The sequence below is a fragment of the Tamandua tetradactyla genome, chromosome 8, assembly GCF_023851605.1.
Source record: "Tamandua tetradactyla isolate mTamTet1 chromosome 8, mTamTet1.pri, whole genome shotgun sequence".
Classification (NCBI taxonomy): Eukaryota; Metazoa; Chordata; class Mammalia; order Pilosa; family Myrmecophagidae; genus Tamandua; species Tamandua tetradactyla.
Genome location: NC_135334.1, coordinates 30,746,402 through 30,768,382, shown reverse-complemented (window position 1 = coordinate 30,768,382; position 21,981 = coordinate 30,746,402). Strand labels below are relative to the sequence as shown.

General features: G+C 35.9%; 1 protein-coding gene across 9 annotated transcripts in view; it reads right to left on the bottom strand.

Annotated features, from left to right (window-relative positions):
- Window positions 1-21,981, bottom strand: part of ARHGAP20 (Rho GTPase activating protein 20) — a 138,545-nt gene that overhangs the window by 105,605 nt on the left and 10,959 nt on the right. For 6 of the 9 annotated variants that reach the window (XM_077113022.1, XM_077113015.1, XM_077113018.1 and 3 more), the window contains exon 2: window positions 17,146-17,228. In XM_077113022.1, coding sequence (XP_076969137.1) covers window positions 17,146-17,225 — 80 coding nt within the window. In that variant the 5' untranslated portion in view covers window positions 17,226-17,228. The other 3 variants (XM_077113021.1, XM_077113017.1, XM_077113019.1) reach the window with 3 other exon arrangements.

Genomic DNA, 21,981 nt, shown 5'->3' with positions numbered 1-21,981 from the left:
AGGCAAGGAAAAAAATGTCTGTTATTTTTTTCTATTTAGAGATTAAGTATGGTTTAAGGTGCTGTGTACAGATGCCAAGTTGACACAGGGTGGACTGTCATGGTCACATTCACGTGTCAAGTTGGCCAGGTGGTAGTGCCTGGTTGTCTGGTGGGGCAAACTGTGGCCTGTCTGTTACTATGAGGACATTTCATGAACTTAAATCATAAGCATGTTGGTTGCATCCATAGCTGACTTTATTTGTAATCAGCTAAGGGGAGTGTCTTCTGCAATGAATGATGCTTAATCTAATTACCAGAAGTCTTTTAAGGAGGATTCAGAAGAGACAGTCTCTCATCTTCCTGCTTCAGCCAGCCAGCCTCTCCTGAGAGTTCACTGAGGATCTTTATCAGAGCTGCCAGTTTGCGGCCTGCCCTACAGACCTTGGACTCTACATCCCCATGGATACATGAGACAGTTTTATAAATTTTGTATTTATGGATATCTCCTTCTGATGCTGTTTCTCTAGAGAACCCTAGTGAACATAGGAAGTAAAGAGAAAAACTGGAATTAAAGACCACAACCACAATAACTGAAATGAAAAATTCTCTAGAAGGTTTCAACAGCAGACTGGAGCTAGAAGAAGATAAAATCAGTGAACCTGAAGACCTGACAGCTGAAATTATTCCAACTGAGGAAAAGAAAAAAAAAAGAATGAAAAAAGTCTTTCATTCAACACAGCCTAAGGAATTGTGAGATACCATCAAGCATACCAATATATATACTGTGAGAGTCTAGGAGAAGAAAAAGAGAAAGGGCAGAAAGAATATCTAAAGAAATAGTGGCAGATGTCCCAACTTTAGTGAAAGACATAAATATACACATTCAAGGAAACCACTGAATCCCAAACAAAATAAACCTGAAGAGAACCACACTTAGCCACATATAGTTGAACTGTCAAATGCCAAGGACAAGGAGAGAATTCTGAAAGCTACAAGAAAAAACACACAGGTTACTTCCAAGAGAGTGCTGAGAAGATTAAGTTCCAATTTCTCATCAGAAACCAAAAAAGCAAGAAATCTATGGAATAGAATATTTAAAGTGCCATGCTGGTATGAAACTGTTATGTGCCCCAATCTTGAGGGGGCAGACTTACAGTGCGTGAAATCTTTTGATCAGGTTGTTTCCGTGGAGATGCCACCCACCCAAATGTGGGTGGAACCTTCTGATTTGATGGAAATGTACCCCACCCATTCAAGTTCTTAATGCTTTTATTGGAGGTGTATGAAGAGAATAAAGGCAGAAAAACAGAGAGCTTAGAGCTAACACAGAGGACAGAGAGATGAAACCAAGATATAAACATCTGGAGATACAGAAGGAGCTGAGAGAGTCATTTGAAAAACCAGAAGCTAAGTGAGAAGAACAGAAGACATTGCCAAGTGCCTTCCCATGTGACAAATAAACCCCAAACCCAATCAACCTTTCTTGAGAGAAGGTATCCTCTTTTTGGTGCCTTAATTTGAACATCTTCATGGCCTTAGAATTAAAACTTAGTAACTTAATAAAGTCCCTTTGTAAAAGCCAATCATTTTCTAGTATATTGCATACTGGCAGCTTTAGCAAACCAAAACAAGTGCTGAGAGAAAACAACTGATAACCAAGACTTTTATATCCAGTGAGACTGACTTTTAAAAATTAGGGAGAGGTTAAAATACTCCTAGATAAATTTCACTAGATTTGCCCTACAAGCAAGGCTAAAAGGAGTCCTTCAGACTGCAAGGAAAGGATAATAGACAGCATATCAAAGCTGTATAAAGAAATAAAGACCTCCAGTAAAGGTAATCATATGGTCAATTATAAATGCCAGTATTGTGGTACTGTATTTTTTGGTATGCAACTCCACTTTTTATCTCTTACAGGTTCTAAAATGAAAATGCATCAAAAGTAAGGATAAATCTATGGTTTGGGATATGCAATGTATAAAGATGATTTGTAACATGTTTAGCAAGAAGGTGTGGGGATAGAGTGGTATAGGAACAATGTTTGTATATGCTATTGAGGTTATATTGGTATCAAATGAAATGTAACTGATATAGATTTAGGATGTTAAATTTAAGCTCCATGGTAACTATAAAGAAAATACCTGAAAACATATACAGAAGGAAATGAAATGGGACTCAACATGGTAGAGTATAAAAGTCAAGTAAATATGAAAGGAGGTATTACTGGAGAAATTTAAATGTAAATGGATTATGCTGGTTTGAAGATGTTCAGTACCCCAGAAAAGGCCAAGTTCTTTTAATCTATTCCTATGGGGCAAAGATCTATTGTGAGTGGGATCTTCTGATTAGGTTGTTTCAAGTGGAATGTGACCCAGCCCATTCAATGTGGACCTTAATCCTTTACTGGAGTTGTTTAGGAGAGGATAAAAGATAGAAGAGCCAAGAGAGCTTGGAGAGAGAGAAACACCCTGGAGATCCTAAGAGAGGACCCACAGATGCTCAGAGAGAAAGCCACCAGAATTAGAAGCTGAAAGAAATGGCACTCAGGAGCTAAGGATCAGTAGAAGCTGGCCATGTGCCTTCCCGTGTGATAGAGGTGTTCCAGATGCCAGTGGTCTTTCTTCAGAGAAGGTATTTTCCTCTTGATGCCTTAATTTGGACATTTTCATAGCCTCAGAACTGTAAATCTATAAACTAATAAATGTCCATTGTTACAACCAACCCATTTCTGGTATATTGCGTTTTAGTAGCTTTAGCAAACCAAAACATGGATTAAACTTTCCAGTCAAAAGGCAGAGATGAGCAGAATGAATGAGAAAGCATGACCCAAATATATGCTCTCAAGTGACTCACCTCAAATTCAAAGACACAAGTAAATTTTAAGTGAAAGGATGGGAAAAATTTATCATGAAATTAGCAATAACGGAGAGCTGTGGTATCTATACTAATAACAGATAGAATAGACTTTAAGTTAAAAACAGTTATGAAGGACAAAGAAGATCACTATGTACTGACAAAGCAGTCAATTCAATAAAAATGACAATTATAAATATATATATATGCACCTAACAGCATAACTCCAAAATATATGAAACAAATATAGATAGATTTGAAGGGAGAAACAGATTGTAGGGAGAAATACATGATTTTACATTAATAGAAGACTTCAATACACCACTTTGTCACTTTCAATAATGAATAGAACATCTAGAGAGAATATGTTAAAAAATAGAAAACTTGAATGATTTCTACGAACCAACTAGGTGCAACATATACAGAATACTTTACTCAACAGCAGAATACACACGTCTGTAGTGCACATGAATTCTCTAGTATAGACCATATGTTCAGAAATAAAACAAGTCTCAATAAATTAAAATACTGAAATCATAAGATGTATCTTTTCAAATAACAGTGGAAGAAAGCTGGAAATCAATAATGGAGAAAGCTGGAAAACTCACATATACGTGTAAATTCAATAACACAGTCTTAAATAACCAACGGGTCAAAGAAGAAATCAAGAAATCACAAGACAAATTAGAAAATATTTTCAGGCAGATGAAAATAAAGACAAAATGAACAAAAACTTATGGGATTCAGCAAAGGCAATGCTGAGAGGGAAATCTATAATTATAAATGCTTCCATTAAAAAGGAAGAAAGATCCCAAATCAGAAGCCAAACTTCATCTAGAGAGGGCCTAGAAAAATAAAAGCAAACTAAAGCAAAAGTGAGGAGATGGAAGGAGATAAAGAACATGTATATCCAGCCAACCTGTATTATAGTGGCCTGAGGGACTCCTGTTTCAGAACCTTCCATGTGTGTAGAAGGCAGTTTAGAGAGCTTTCCTATAAAATGCTGTGGGAGGACAGTCAAGTTGTGTTGCCTGGGACAAGGGATTACTGGCAAAAGGAAGTGCAAGGGATTACTGGCAAAAGGAAGTCCAGGATCCTTGAGGAAACTGTTTCCTAGTAAAGAGGAGAAATTTGTTAACAGTCCAAATGGAGAATTCTTAGGGCCACATGTGCATACCCTGACAAGAGGCATGCGCAGAAAGGATTGCTTTGGCCTGAAGCTATTCTATAAACTTATTGTATGAATAAGCCCTGAAGGAGAACACTTGTACAGGTCAATCTACAAAGACTGGGAAAGGTATTTTCTTTTCTTTCTTTCTTTCTTTTTTTGTTAGCTCCTGGCACACAAAGGAAACACAAACATAACACAAGCTTAAAGAAAAGGCACCACAAGAATATAAATTTCAGCAATAACACATAGAAATATCAAAATGTCCAGGTTTCAAAAAAAGACAACAAAATATACAAAGAAACTGTAAATGATAGACCAGTTAAAGGAGAAGATTAAGGTATTAGAAACCATCAGTGAGGGAGACCAGACCTGCAACATACCAAAGACTTAAAAAGAAATTGTCTTAAATATGCTCAAAGGGCTAAAGCATAACCTGGACAAAGAAGTAAAGGAAATCAGATTCAATGCAAACCCAATCAGAATTCCAGCAGCCTTCTTTGCAGGAATGGAAAAGCCAATCATCAAATTCATATGGACAGGAAAGAGGTCTTGAAAAACCATCTTGAAAAAGAGAACAAAGAGAACTCACACTTCCTGAATTAAAAGTTATTACAAAGCCACAACAATCAAAACAGCAAAGCACTGACATAAGGACTAACATATAGGCCAAATGGGATCAAATTGTGAGTTCAGATATAAACCCTCTCATCCATAGCCAACTGATTTTTGATAAGGGTGCCAAGTTCACCCAATGGGGAAAATAGTTTCTTCAACAAATGGTGCCCATCTCATACCCACTAGAATGGCTACTATTAAAAAATGGAAAATAACATATGCTGGAGAGGATGTAGAGAAATAGGAATACTTGCTCATTGTTAATGGGAATGTAAAAATGGTGCAGCTGCTGTGGGAAACAGTTCGGCAGTTCCTCAGAAAGTTATGTATGGAATTATCATATATAGTCAAAAGAAACGAAAGAAGGGATCAGGTATTTGCACACTGATGTTCCTAGCAGCATTATTTGCAATTGCCAAAAGAAGGAGGCAACTCAATTGTTCATCAACAGATAAATGGATAAACAAAATGTCATATATTCTACAATGAAATATTATTCAAGCATAAGAAGGAATGAATTTTAATACATGCTAAAACATGGATGAACCTTAAAGACATCATATTGAGTGAAGCCATGCACATAACTACAAATATCATATGATATCACTGATAGGAAATAATTAGATTCCAAATCTGTAGAGTCAGAAACTAAAACACAGTTTACAAGGGGCCAGGGTGGGGGTAAAGAATGGGGATTAATGATTAATTGTTTGAGTTTCTATTTGGGTTGATGGGATAGTTTTAGTAATGGGTGGTGGTGATGATGGCACAATATTGTGAATGCAATTAACACCGATGTATTATATAACTGAATTGGTTAAAAGGGGGAAATTTTCTGTTGTATAGATATTACTAGAACAAAAAAAAATTTAAAACCATAGAATTGTACAATGCAAACAGTGAACCCTAATGTAAGCTATGGATTATGGTATAATGGTACAATTATACTAATACTGTTTTCATCAGTTGTAACAAAGATACCACACTAATGCAAAGTATTAATAATAAGAAAAACCATGTGTGTGAAGAAGAGTATACAGGAACTCCATACTTTCTGCATCATTTTTCTATAGATGTACAACTTCTCCAATAAAAAATTAAAACAATCAAAATGAAAAACAAAACTAAGCAAACAAAACCTCACAACACACTGTCCAAAACTGTAGGAATATGCCTTATGTATAGCTGTCATGTAATGCAGGACAGCCTAAGAATATTGTTTGGCATAGGTTTTATCTAAGGACACATCAATATAGCTTACTGTAATTTTAAAAGGATTTTAAAGATTTTAAAAAATCCTCTAAATTCAAAATTTTATCTTAACATTCTTGTACCAAGAAAGCATACTTAGATATAGAAGGTATACAGCATTCCAAAACAGGTCTAATAACTTTTAAATTATCTTTTCATTTAAATTTTATAAACTGTTAGTACAACCATTTCAGAGTCTCTGAATAAGAGAGGCCTTTATGAAGTCATTCAGTCCATTCCTTGAACTGAACCAACACTAAACCAACAAAGGCAGAAGTGGTTTTTCATTCTATTATGAAAGTATACTTTACCACAATCCACAGGTAGCCAAAGTATAAAATTATTCCCTTCATTTGAAAGTATAGTAAGTTAATATCTATTTTAGACTAATATTAAAATTATGATTTGAACACTAACAGAGAAAAAAGAAAATGGAATGATGAGGAACCTGAAGAACACAATGGGGTTTAGGCTGAGTGGGACAATGTTAGCATGGGTGCGTGTGTGAGAGTGCATGTGTATGTAGGTAATTAAAAGCAGGAGCGAGCTAACAGGGAAGTAGAAGCCAGTCAGCAAACTGTTTCTTCTCTAGTCCTCCAGTGCCTTCTGCTTGTACTTCCCCATTCTATTATCCTCATCCCAAACCAGCCAATTCTATATGTATATAATTATGATTCATACACAAATCAGGTCAGTCCCCCTTGACTTGAGTCTTCATTCTCCAGAATCATTCTAAGAATACTTGTCAGGGTGGGTCTTTCAAGAATAAATCTAGAATTATTCTTAGCTAATCTTACTACAGGCCATATCCAGAAATATAATTGCCTTGCTAAGATCAATTTAATATTAGCTTTGAGCTGGCTTCTAGACCCTGCATCTCATTTTATCTACTATCTGTTATCATGCTCAAAGAGTCTTTCTTCTAGGATAAAATGTACATGTACTTCTGCTGTTACTACTGTTACTATCACTAATAATAATAATAAATACCTTAAATATACATAGCACTGATTATGTGCTAGAGACTATTTTAAGAACTTTACATAGATAAGACCCATTTAGTCTAACAACTCTATGTAGTAGGTGGTGTTATTATTGTTGCTTAAAAAGATTATCGAAGGTCACACAGGTAGTAAGGGAGAATACTGGGACTAAAACCTGCAATGGCTCCAGAGTTCATGCGCATAACAACTTTATCATATTCCTTATTTTGTTTGTGTAATGCAAAGAATACTCCAACCAGACCAGAGACCTGTGTTCTTAGTCCCATCTCAATCAACTGAGTGACCTAGGGGTAGTCTTTGACTCAATTTCTGCTATATAATGATCCAGGCTTAATGATCTGCTTCTTGTTATACAATATAGCAATGATAAATTGGTGCTTTTTATTAATATACTTGACTTCCTTAGACAAGAAAGGAGGTTGAAGTTTGAAAATTAAATACATCTAAGAGACGGGAAGAAGGTAACTAATAACTAAGTCACTCTTCTAAACATTTTCATTTATTCTCTATTTTCTAAGATGCAAATATTTTCTAAGATCCTTATTTTACAGAGAGGAATAATGAGACTCAGAGATTGGGTAATCTGTCCAAAGTCACACAGATAATTAGGATGGAAAGAAAGCATTCAAATGCAGCTATAGTCCAGGCACTCAGTGCTTCCTTGGTGTTGCCTTTCTCTCTTCTCAGCAGCAGTAAGTGGAGATTTATAGGATAATATATGTAAAGTACCTACCACAGAATACTGCAAAGAACACAAATGCAATAAATTAATTTGGGGTAGTCATGGAAGTGAATACCAATTTCAAAGTGCTACTAGGTTGTTACTTAAAACAAAGTGGGTAAATCCTTGTGCAACTTCTACAAGGAAGGCTGCATACTATATCGAAACAAGTGAATTTCTTGAAGGAAAGTTTTCATGGCTTGAATTCATTCCTAAATACACACTGAAGAAATGCAAAATATGCCAATGTATGTGGTGTTTCCAGATCACATGCATGAGTTTTGTGGTATTTTGCTATATGAAACAACTTCCTCACAATAACTCAGAATCATTGTGTTAAAATGAATCTCTCCTTTTACTTAGCCAGAATTTCACAGATAATATCAATGAACAAAGAAAGTCTCTTATGTATCAGCTACTTAAAGGAGGGCAGGAAAAGTCAGAAATTACTGTGCTAATTTATTAAATTTCTATTTTGGTTTGGAAACTAGGTCACTTATTCATTCACTAATTCATCCAACAAATGGTAATAGAACACCAAATATGTACAGGCCATTACTTTAGTAATAAATGCCAGTGGCACTAAAGGATATGTTTTAGTTTGTTAAAGCTACCGGAATGCAATATACCAGAAATGGAAAGGCTTTTTAAAAGGGCATTTACTAAGTCATCAGTTTACAGTTTTAAAGTTGTAAAAACATCCAAACTAAGGCAACCAGAGAAAAGATTCCTTGACTCAAGAAAGGCTGACGGGTCCAGAATACCTCTGTCAGCTGGGAAGGCAGTGGCTTATGTTTGCTGGGGTCTTTGGTTTCTGGTTTCAAACAGCTTCCCTGGGGGCATTTACTTTCTGCATCTCCAAACATCTGCGTCTTATGCTGGCTCTCTAGCAACTGTTCTCTAAGCGTCTCTGTTGGCTCTTGAGTTTTCTCCAAAATGTTTCCCCTTTTAAAGGGCTTCAGTAGACTAATCAAGGCCCACCTTGAATGGGCGGAGTCATATATCCATCACCAAAAGGTCACAATTGTGTGTGTCACATTTCCATGCAAGTAATCCAACCAAAAGGTCACATCCACAACTAGGTATGTCACATCTCCATGGAAACAGTCCAATCAAAGTTTCCCACCCTTAACTATAGGTCTGGCCCCATGAAACTGGATTCGGAGTAAAACATGGTTTTTCCGGGTACATAATAATTTCAAACCCAGCACAGAGCACCAGACATAAGATGATTACAATATAGTCTGATGAATGCTATGATTAAAAGATGCACCTAAGGAATATGAATGTTATTTATGAAGGGTTAGAGGAGTTATGAAGACATGACATTTGAATCAAGGCTAAAAAGTATGAGATGTTTAGAAACTGTGAGTAATTAAGAACGATTAAAATTTAGAGTAAATGTAGGGAAGTCTTCTGATTTTTTGAAATTCAAAAATATCATAATTACATAACCAGAGGACTAGAAGGATTTTAGCAGATAATATAGTTCAAAACTCTCATTTTACTTTTAAGAAAACTAAGACCTCTTATATAGGTGCCCAGCATCTCTCAATGAGGATGAATATTATTCAGGTGAGTGTGTCCTTACACAGAACTGAGTAAAAACATTTAAGTGCAGCCATGTTGTAACCACTCACTCCCCTTAGAAAATCTCTAACCTTAGTGTGAAAGATTTCTATCTTCTGCTATGCTAAGAGAAATCACCACTAGCTGACCCGAATGGTGTCCATATACGAATGACATTAAAATCTGTAAACTGTCTCTCCTGAGGTACTGTATGGGTTGATCAAAGGACGCTGGAGATAAAAATGTGTTTAACACATAAAAACCAGTTAACCTAACTCTTCCCCTTTTAATCCACCTCTTCTTTATTAAATTCAATTTAAAAATTGAGGTGCTGTAGCTGTTAAATGAAAGAACTCTTCTAAATCCCTACAGATGCTTAGTAAACATTGGATAAAATCTTTATCATCTGCAAGTCATTAATTACCAAGTAACAAGTTAAGTCAACTAGGGGAAGCCAGTAAAAAGATTAATGTTCTACCACCAAGCCAAAATGAAATATAGATTTAATACATGACACATGAAATGCTGTGGTAACTATTTAATTAAAAAAATGAAATATGAAATGTCAGTAAAGAAAATACTATTTCTTTGCTGCCTGCCCTTACACTGTTCACAAATTATCTCCATGATATACCATGTCAAAAGATAGCAATGATCTCTGTTGGGTTCTAGAATCTTATTGTATAAAATTTTACTTGAAACAGGTGTGCTATAAGCTTAGATTTTAGAAAATATTCCTGTTTCCTGGGTATATATGATAAAAATATAAAATTCTAATTGAAAATTTGAGTTATTTTTAACAGCCTTGGAAAAAGAAGTGATTCACCCTATAAACAATTCACTACAGGATTTCTTTAAAATAGCAAGTTCATGAAAAATTCATGAAACTCTGATTTATGTAACTTTTTCAGAAGCATCAATTATATAAAGGTAGCCAAAATTCAAAGACTTTCTTGAATGGTTGTTATAATAGGATTTGATCACTTATTTAAAACATTGCAGGAGACATGAAAATGGAAAGAACTAATAAAGGTGTGTTAATGTGAAAACTTAAACATGAGGAAAGCAAATACAAATTCTAATCAGAGTTGCATAGTAAAGATTTAGAAGGATATACAAATGATTATCAGTGGTTACCCCCTGGGGATAGAGCAGAGACTTTAGTTTTTGTTTTATTCATGTCCACATTGTTTGATAAGAAACATGTATTTAATTTTTTTAAAAAAACCAATTCTGTACTTAATTTCTTAAAATTCTCTTTTTCAGTATTCCATTTTTAAAGGTAAATAAGCACAAAAGGATTCTATGTTATTGCTTGCTATAGTGGTTATCCACCAAGAGTGCATCAGAATCAACTTTGGAGAGTTTTAGAAAAAAATATGCAGATGCCTGAGCCTAATTGCAGAGCACTGAGTCAGAAAGGTTTGGGAACCACGATACTAGAGGACCTTTAGGGTTCTTTCCAATTTTGAGATTATATTACTTATATTTTGTACACATTCTTAGTCTTTTATAAGAATAAAGTATTATTCTTATAAGATAGATAAAGGTACTGTTTTCTAGTGCTAACACTGCTCTAGTTCGTAAGCTGCTGGAGTGCGATATACCAGAACTGGAATGGCTTTTAAAACGGGGAATTTAATAAGTTATAAGTTTATACTTCTAAGCTATGGAAGTGTCCAAACTAATGCATCCAGGGAAAGATTCCTTAATTCAAGAAAGGCTGATGTGCCCGGAACACTGCAGTCAGCTGGGAAGGCATGCTCGTCCCTTGACCCTGGGCTCCACTGCTTTCAGCCTCTGTTCCTGTAGGGATTCCTCAATTTGCTTCCCAGGGCTGACTTTCATCTCTTGGCTTCCCTAGGTTCCCTCCAGGTTCTGGCTTGCTTAACATCAGCATCTGCTGGTCTCTAAGCATCTCCAAACATCTGTGTCTCATCTGTGTCAGCTCTGGGCTCTGTGGCCTCGGTCTCCAAAATGTTTCCCTTTTAAAGGATTCCAGTAAATGAATCAAGACCCACCTGGAATGGTGGAGCCACATCTCTATCTTATCAAAGGGTCATACCCACAATTGGGCATATCACCTTACCATGGCGATAATTAATCAGAAGTTTCCATCCTATGGTATTGAATCAGGGTTAAAAGAAACAGCTGCTTCCGTATGATTGAATCAGGATTAAAACATGGCTTCTCTGGGGTACACAGTATTTTCAAACCAGCACACGCTCATATTATCAACTTAGAGAAATTTAGAGGGAATAAACTGAAGATTAAAACATATACAACTTAAATTTAATTAAAAATTTTTCCTGTGGTTATTTTGATGCAACATTGAACATGTTTTGCTTTAACTGAAGTAGGAAGTTGGGGACTGGTTCTCATGTAAGCACCAAGTATAACAGAGGTGATAGGGAGGCAGAAGTGAGAAGGGGAATGGTTGTTTATTATCATTTTGGTTCTTGAATTGGTTTGAAACTGTTACCTCCAAAAAATCATGTTGTTTTAGTCCAATATTGTGGGTGCAGACCCATTATTGGGCAGGACCTTTTGATAAGCTTGTTTCCATGGAGATGTGACTCCACCCACACCAGAAGGGTCTTAATCCCTTCTTAGAGCCTTTTATGAAAGCGAACTCAGAGCTGTCACAGATTGCAGAGCAGAGATACGAATCTAAGACACAGTTCGGAAAGGCAGAAGGAAATGCCCTGGGAGATGTCAGAAGAGTGCCATTTGAAACCAGAAGCCAGGAGAGGACAGCTGGCATTACTATGTGCTTTCCCACGTGACAGAGAAACCCCAGACATGACTGGCCTTTCTGGAGTGAAGGTATTGTCTTGTTGATGCCTTAATTTGATCATTATTACGGCCTTAGAATTGTAACTTGTAACTTACTATATCCTCTTTATAAAGCCAGTCCATTTCTGATATATTGTATTCCAGCAGCTTTAGCAACCTGAAACCATTTTCTTACCCCAAGCCATCATAAATTTAATTTTCCTGTAAGTCAGATAAGCATTAGCATTTTTCCTAGACTGGCACTTCATCTACCATCAATGGTTCTCAATTCTATCATACCCAATGCCCCTTTATTATTCCAAAATCTACACATATATGTTGATTTTTTTTTTTTTTTTTTTTTTTTTGGCATGTGCAGGCACTGGAAATTGAACCCAGGTCTCCGGCATGGCAGGTAAGAACTCTGCCTGCTGAGCAACCATGTTGCATCATAAACATTTACTTTAATGCTTCCTTTTCAATCTTGAAATGAAACTCACACAGATATTTAACTTACAGACAGAACTTTAAAAATATCAGTGAAATACCCTAACATAATATAAAGGTAAAATAAAATGAACGTAATTAATAAAAAATACATATTTCAATTCATATATGCTCAGGCACAACTATACTAGAAGACAATGAAATAGATGCTAAAACCTACTTACAATTGTATTTATATTTAAGAGAAGTAGAATAAGAAAACATTCTATACAACAAATGCAGGAAAATGAAGTACAACAAAATGATTTTTGGAAATGGAACCATGCAAATACAATTATCAGGAGGGCCACGGTGGCTCAGCAGGCAGAGTTCATGCCTGCCATGCTGGTTCGATTCCCAGTGCATGCCCATGTAAAAAAAAAAAATTATCTCGATTCACAAGATGGCTACATTTGTGGAACTTCAGTGTTAATTATTAAAACTATAAAATATTTCTATTAATATATAAAAAACAGAGCTGGTACTAAGCACCAATAATTACACACAGTTTTATTTCCCCCCTTCACAAGTATGCCATACATGGAACATGCAAGAGCTACATAGGAATTGCACATTTCTTAATGTAAGATATCTTATGCATTACAGAATATCTACGCATCTCTGGCTGCTGCCCATTAAATCACTGAGAAAAAGTAAAATGCTCCACAAAAATCCAAAAGAGTCTTAGAGATCAGTACCACCCGTTGAGAATGACTCGTCTATGTGAACTTTTAGTATCTACATGCACCCTAAGTGTTCTAGTTTGCTAGGTGCTGGAATGCAATATACCAGAAACGGAATAGCTTATAAAAGGGGAATTTAATGAGTTGCTAGCTTACAGTTCTAAGGCCAAGAACATGTTCCAATTAAGTCTATAGAAATGTCCAATCTAAGGCATCTAGGGACAGATGCCTTGGTTCAAGAAGGCTGATGAAGTTCAGGGTTGCTCTCTCAAGTGAGAAGGTATATGGTGAACAGTCAGGGCTTCTCTCTCAGCTGGAAAGGCACATGGCGAATATGGCTCATCTCTTAGCATTCTCTCCTGGCTTCTGGTTTCGTGAAGCTCCCCAGGAGGCGTTTTCCTTCTTCATCCCCAAAGGTCGCTGGCTTGTGGACTCTCTGCTTCATAGTGCTGCAGCATTCTCTGTTCTCTCTGAATTGCTCTCATTCTCCAAAATGTTTCCTCTTTATAGGACTCCAGAAACTAACCAAGATCCGCCCAAATGGGTGGAGACACATCGTCATGTAATCCAGTTTAACAACTACTCTTGAATAAATCACATCTCCAGGGAGATGATCTGATTACAGTTTCAAGCATACAGTATTGAATAGGGATTATCCTATATTTATGAAATGGGATTTTGATTAAAACATGGCTTTTCTAGGGTCCTTTCAAACTAGCAAACTAAGTTAATAGATCTTCGTTTCTGGTTAGGAGTAGGTAGGCCTCTACTGACCTCTAATCTCAAGCTAAAGGTTCTCTGATATGAGGACCACTTTTAATTGAAAAGCCTAACACACTTCTATTCCAAAAGCTTTTGGTTAAGAAATTTTACCTAAGACTGTTCATTAAGCAAAGAGAGGAGAACAATAAAAGTATTTTTACTTGTATAGTAGAGAATTAAAGATAATTGAACGGATAATTCTGCCCTTCCCCCTCTATCCACCTTTCCTAAATACTTTTCTCCTAAGTTTCCTAGGTGATCAAGGTTAAACTGTGAAGATATAACTGTTCTCTCTTATCTATACCGATGCAAAGGTACACAGATGCAAATAATACAAGTCATTTATGATGACACTGAAATGAATTATTGTATTTTTTTTAGTATCAGAATAGCTTTATCATTAAAATTGATTAGCCATATTAAAAATAGTTTAAATTTCCTGACCAACCTAATGAATATAGTACATGACATGTGGGGGCAAGGAGGGGAGGCTGCAAAGCCTGAGAACTTGCTAAGAAGTTGGAAGAGAGTGACCTAAGTATTTTACTAAGTTGTACTAATTGGGATTTGGCTACATAATTTATTTCTGGAACTGAAAAACTGTCTTACCTTCATACAGATTTTATTTTAAATTAGAGTATCATTTATAGGAATATCACAGTTACAAGTATTTCCTCACTTCATTATTAATCAAAGGCCATACATAAAGCTAGGGATTTACATCATACACCAGGTAGGATGTCACTTAACATAAAAAGATTTGCAGCTTAGAGGAAAAATCATCACAGGATTCCTCTGAACATTAAAAACTCCTCTGAATTAAAATGCCATTTAAAAATGAATGAATAAATAAATGAATGTTCATTCAATTTCTACTATCACTTACCACTTTAACCAATTAATGCCTACAAGAAATAAATATTCCAGTTTTAAAGTTCTTAATATGTTTAACTTCCTTTAGATCTAAAATGGGCAAAAATTTTGCTTTATCCATGAACCAATACCACTCATGATAAAAAATAATAAGCAAAAGTTTGTGCTTAACCAAACATTTATGTTGGCTAAAATAATTCATTTTTCCGTATTCTGATTTATAATTGTTCCTACAAATAAATTTTGGCAAAATGTGGAATCTACACCTTTGTGTAACGTTATATTACCCTTACTAATAACTTTATTTCAATACTCTCCTCCAAGCCTCTCTCCCTTGTCTTTTCCTTTCAGCCTGCTGAACTCACTTTGTTATTTCTTGTAGGGCAGACCTCTTATTAACAAACTCTCTCAGTTTCTGTTTATCTGTGAATATTTTAAAGTCGCCCTTATTTTTTTAAATGCAGTTTTATTGAGCTACATCCACACACCATACAAACAATCTGATGTATACAATCACTGACTCACAGTATTCATCATATAGTTGTGCATACAATCCCATGATCAATTTCAGAACATTTTCATTACTTCAGAAAAGAAATAATTGCCTTCTCACCTCCATGGTTTCTGATGAGAAACTGGCACGTATCATATTGAGGATCCCTTACATGTGATGAATTGCTTTTCTCTTACTGCTTTCAGAATTCTCTTATCTTTGGCATTTTACATTTTAATTAGTATATATCTTGGAGTAGGTTTATTCAGATTTGTTGTTTGGAGTACACTGCACTTCTTAGATACGTATGTCTTTCATGAGAGTTAGGAAATTTTCAGTCATTATTTCTCAAATATTCGTTTTTCTTGTCTTCTCCTTCTGAGATACCAAGATACCATGACACATATGTTTGGATGCTTCATGCTGTCTCTCAATTCCTGATCTCTTGCTCAATTTTTTTCCATTCTTTTCTCTTATCTGTTTGATTTCAGATGGCCTGTCTTTTAGCTTGTCGATCCTTTCTTCCGTCTGTTCAAACCTGCTGTCATATGCCACTAGTGCATTTTTAATGTCATCAATTGTGCCTTTCATTCCCATATTCTATTATTTTCATTTGCATGCTTTCAAAATTTCTATGCTCACTCAGTGTCTTCTTAATATTCTTTATCTTTTAAGCCATATTTACCTCCATCTCATTGAACTGACTTGGAGATGTGTTTGAACATCTTTGATTAGTTGTTCCAAATTCTGTGTCTCCTCTTGACTTTTTAATTTGTTACTTTGACTGGGTCCTAACTTCCTGTTTCTTAATATGGCCTGTAGTTTTTTGCTGATGTCTGGGCATATGATTATTTTGATGTGTTTACACTGATGGTCAATTTTTCTTTCTTGCCAAGGGTTTTATTGTTGTAACTTGGTGTTAAGGCTCTTCTTTGACATTTAGTTTAATTTATTCTAGATGTTTAGAATTGCCTGTTATTAACTGATCAGAACAGGGCCAGGGACTCACAGAGAGGGCACAGACCAGTACCAAAGAACCCTGAGGAGAGGGACAGGAAAGATGTCAAAAAGTCGTGTTTTTCCTCCCTGCCTCCCTAAACTGCACTTTCCTGGCTGGCTCAGAAGATGGCGCTTTTTAGCAAACCTTTCCATGCAGACCTAGGAAGGAGTGTATTTTTTCAACCTCTACTGGGCAGTGCTGAAACAATGGCCATGGGGATCCCTGTTTGGGCAGGCTAAGGACACAACACAAACCCAGAAACTCACCCATCCGAACTTTCCAATCAGAAGCCATACTTGGCACTCAATGGTGTGTGCCCCCTACCTCACCCCCATTCCCAGGGAGGAAGACCTTCATGCCCCTCTCCAACTGTGTCCAAGAAGTGTCCCCTGAAGATGGGGTATGGGCATGAGTTACTGGTGTGGGAGCTATTCACTCACAAATTTTGCTGCAGCTTCTCAGTCTCTCCATCCTGCTCTTTCCTGGATGCCGTACAGTACTCTCCTGGTCTTCAGAGAGATTCAGAATGATTGATTCTGCCTTTTCACTAGCTGTTTTTGTAGAAGGAGTGAGTCCTTGCAGCTCCCTGCTCTACCATCTTCCCTGAAAACTCTCATGACTTCCCTGTACTATGTGATGTGAGACGTACTTCTCAATCGGTTTTATAACAACTGATAATATATACCAGCGCTAAAAGGCTTTGTAATTCACATGAAGAATAGGCCTTATTAAATAACCTCAGAACAGAAGTAATATTTTCTATTATTAAACAGAGAATTCTGGTGCTGGTAAAAAAGAAACACCTCCGCCCCCCGCCCCCAACATGTGAAAAATGTGATCTGAAAAACTCTTGTTCTAACACAAAGTTCCAAGCACATGCCAAATGAAATACAAAATTTTTCACTTACTTGGTACTAGGCCATTTTTGTAGGGCTTTGTCCAGGATGAGAGATGGAGCACTCTTCCTTCTCTCTGCTAGTGTTTTCATTTTCTGTTGGGGGAAAAAATCAAAATGAAGATGTGGCTTGTAAAGCAAGTAAAGGCCAATTCTGATTCCAAGTCAACAAATTCCGAAGTGCCTTTCCTCTCCTATCAATAAGCTTATTATATCATTAAGAAGATCCAAAATAAGATAGTGAAAAAAGTGGTACAGACACAGTAAGTAATTTTATGGTCAGAGAATAAGGAGATTTAATGTTGGCCAGGATGTTTAGAAAAGCACCATATATACATTAGCATCAAAGACAGTTAACAGGTATGTTGCTTGTTACATGTCAGGCCCTATTCTAAAGGTTTGACATGGATTATCTCATTTATACCATAAAATGTGAACGGGGTAAGCACTATTAACTCTATTTCATAGGGAGCACGGAGCCCAAGCTGGGCTTCAAGAAAAGACAAGATTTGAAAACGTCAAGTAAAGGGGAGAAAACAACAGTTAAAGCGAAGGCATAAGACTAACAATTCTTACCAATCATTTAATCAACTTTTAAATTGTGTTTTAAAGTTAAAACTTATACATTTGGAAATCTCTTCTTTAAAGTAAGATTTTTGCTTTAACAATCAGGTGGTATATAAATATAGGATAACTGGGATAATTCAAGTATTCTGTTTCCATTGGCCTAAAATTTGTTTTAAATGAGGTTTCACTCAACTTGGAATTACCCAGATACTTGCTAAAATCAATCTTACATATTTAACATCCTTAGGTACAACCAGTAGGCCTCCCACTGGAAATGGATGAGTAAACTTAGTAATTTAGTAATAAACTCATACAAACAGCTATGTGTGAATTTCAGGCTTGTCACCAGTGCCACTCTTCATGTTGCACCCTCTCATCCCCTTCCGGCCAGAGGTCTCACCCACTGCCTGAGGGGCCTAGGCCAGCCCTAGCCATGAGGGGGAAATTAATGCTGCCCTAATAGGGATGATATAAAACTAACTAGATGGCTCAGTATCAGCATCCCATCACATGATTCATAAAGGAATTGCTTCCTAGCTAATAAAATACAACCTACATTCTAGCATAGGAAGAGAAGAAAAACTACCCAGTTAGAAGGGAATGAATACGTACTTCTTTTCCCTGAACTTCATCATCTCCTCAGAGATTTTGAAATATTTGTTCTCACCAATGCTTTGGCCTCAACGTGACTGCTCTCCCATTAATATTTTGGCTTACATGTGGATTTTATGTGCCCAGGTCTCCTGAGCACAGCCAAGACAGTGGATGAAATTATATAAAATATTCATAAAGGACAGGAAAAAAAAAGAGTATGAAATATAGACTACCACACATCTCCATCAGAATTGAGAAATATAGACTATCATACATATCAGTCAGGATTAATTATGAATCAGCTTCAAGGCAGGTTAAATTGTATAAACATTTTTACATCTCTCCTTCTGGTGGGAGAGTCCACAGATTCCCAAGAAGGGTCTGTAATCCCTACCAATCCCAGTGATTTCAATAACCTAGTTTATTCAATATAGCTTCCAAACCCCACCTCACTATTTCCTTTCGTTGACACCTCTTAGGAACATAAAACCCTTATAGTCTAAAATCCTGAGGTTAGTGTGACTACAAATGTTACAGGGAGAAAGGGGAACCTGGAAGACAAGTATTTGTATTGCAAAGTCAACGACCTCTCCCAATGTGAAGCGTTTCAATGCTGGAAGATCAGATTAATTTTATAAAGAAAGGAGAAGTTTATTCATATGCATCAAGCTATATTATAGATTTTTTTTTGCAGAATTCAGTTTCACTTTCAGGGCTAGACTTGATTCACCCCCTATTCTACTTCCCTCTATTTAGACCTATTTATTACTGTGAAATCTTCCTAATCCTCCCAACTTTACCGTCCTCTCTGAGCCCCTTCCTCTCGGTCTTCTTTGACCTTAAGGTATGTCTCACCTACCTAGCTGGAGCCACAGTCGTAGACCTACTTCAGCAATCTTCTGCTGCCTCTCGCTCCTTGGATACAATTGTTAGCAAGATCCAAGGTCATAAATTAGAACGTCACGGTCATATGAGTTCTAATTCTGAACTCCTTGGCTTTCAGATTAACAAAGAATTTGGAAAGTATTCCTAAAAGACAGCCATAAAAATTATTTTAAATGTTGAAATAAGAAAAAATTTATGAGGAGAGTTAAAATTCTCAAATCAGAAATAGTAATAATCCCTAAATTTGCACAAAGGTTTAATATGGAGGATAGTAAGTGCCTTCAAGGAAGATAAGGCAAACAGAAAAAGAGCCAAACTAGCTGAAAGAGAATCTAAGTTGATTTTGGGCATGGTTTATAGAGAAATTTACAAAAGTTTATTAACTAATTTTTGTACAGAATATCGGGGTTCAGAAACCCTCACAGTATGAACTACTTAAGGATTCATGGACCCCAGATTTAAGAAACCTTCTGATAAACAGCAATCTTTCCAAGAGTGATGGCTATTAATCACAGGAATGGATAATAAAAAAGGATTACAAATTTTCTCTGTAAAGCTGCTTTCAAAATAGTTTTTCACGGGAACCTAATGTAGAAGATCATTTGTAAATACAGTGAACAGACTGTATTTTCAGGGTTATAAAACTGTCAGATATATAAATGAAGAGTCAAATGCTGAATGAATGAATCTACCTTGTCTATGGACTCAAATTCAAGGGAATGCAAACTACAGGCTTAATATTGTTTTGATCTGAAGTACCAGTGTTTGCACTGAGACTTAACTCTGTAGCTAATAAGACATACAACCCAAGGCAATTCAATTACATGTCAGGGACTGCACATTTCTATATCTATAAAATGGGGAAATAGTTTCTTAGGTCCTTCTATTTCTGATATTCTCATGTTAATGTCCACTAAAAATTGACCCTAGATATGCAATAAAAGAAACCTTATATGCACCATGAATTTAGGATTAATAGGGTTCATTTCTATCGTGAAAAAAATCTTAAGAGCAGCCAATACAACCAGGGGGCTTAACAAACAGATTTAGGTATTAATTCATTCAAAATACACAGATATCTTTCTTCTACTCAAAAGGATAGGAAAACAAAAGGCCGATGATGATTTCAAAAGAAATTCACTGATTCTGTGATCCATCACAGAATCTTCATTGTTTCCAGGCAATAAAGACGTGGATATTCTTGTTGTTTATAACAACTATGTGAAATACAATACATAGAAACATATATATATATAAATACGATATATATATATAAATATATAAATATGATTCCTTTACAAATATATAACAATATAAACTTGTCAGGACGGGTTCAGATTATGCTTATACTAGCAATGAATTTCACAACTGTTCAATGACAAGGAAAACCATCTATGATTCTTTGCCTCACAGGAAATGGAAGGGAAGCTTGAAAGAGTATATGTTTAGTTGGCTTCACAATCCAGAATATGATTTTTCAGAATGCTCAAGAGCTTGACGTTTATATCTAGATGATTAATGTATGCCATTCTAAAACGGAATTATTTTTAAAAGGGTAATCTTATTTTCTTTAACTGATAAGCTACAAATTAGACAAAAAAAAATCAGTTGCATTAATCTTTTGAGAATGATTTCGTGAATACCAAGGTTTAAGTTGCACAAAAAACTCAAGAATTTTGTGTGAGCTAACAACAACATGAGGCAGCCTCTACCTTCCCCGCTAATGGGAATAGAGTTTGGAAGAGGTTGTAAAAGGGAATAAACAGCGAAAATATTTTTTAAGGTGTTTTTTCACTAACAGCTGCTTGTTAGAGAAGTATAACATGAACATTATAGAGAAATTAGATCTTTTATTTTCTATACTGTCTCCTCTGTAGCTATATTTAGTATTGCAGGTCAAAAAACTATTTTTCCCAAAAGCAAGTGAATAAAGGTCATACATGAAGGAGAGAACTAAATGTTTGTAATTCATTTTTTTCTTTTAAATTTCTACAAATGTGAAGGAACATTACCAGGTAATCTGAAAGGTGCTTTCTACTTCTGATCTTTTTTATTAGTTAGATCAACTATGTATTCAATATCCTTGGGCTCCTAGCTCACTTCATATATTATTCTTCTTCTATAGCATTTCATATCATATTATTTATCTGTTTCTCCCTTTTTAGAGGGTAGGGACTATATCTTCTTTCCCAATTTTCTCCCTTCCTTCTACAATTATTTCCTCAAACTTTACTCTATAGCAGGCCTATCTTTGCATTTCTAAAGCATCGTACAATGCCTGACACAAACTACATATTCTCAGTAAATGTAGGTTTTATATGAATTTTTAAATCCGCCCACTGTCCACACCCCCATCATCATCTCCAAACACATACACAGAAAAACAAACAAACCCTTAAGTGGCCATGATGAAATCTATCGTTTAAAAAAATGTAAGGATTTACCATGGAACTGAAAGATAAGAGTCATTCTTGTACACTGTGAACACAGTGTTGACGTTTACCAATTTGGACACACAGTAAACCTCTGTCTAAAGGTAAATGAAAAAACTAATTACATTTCAACAAGTGGTGCTGGGACAACTGACTATCTACATGTTAAAGAATGAAGGTGGACCTATATGTCATACCATGTATAAAAAGTATCTCAAAATGGATCAAAGATAGAAGAGCTAAAGCTATAAAAATCTTAGAAGAAAACACAGGCATAAATCTTTGTTAACTTGGATTAGGCAACGGTTTCTTAGATGTGACACCAAAAACACAAGTAACAAAAGATAAAACAGGTAAACTGGACAATGTCA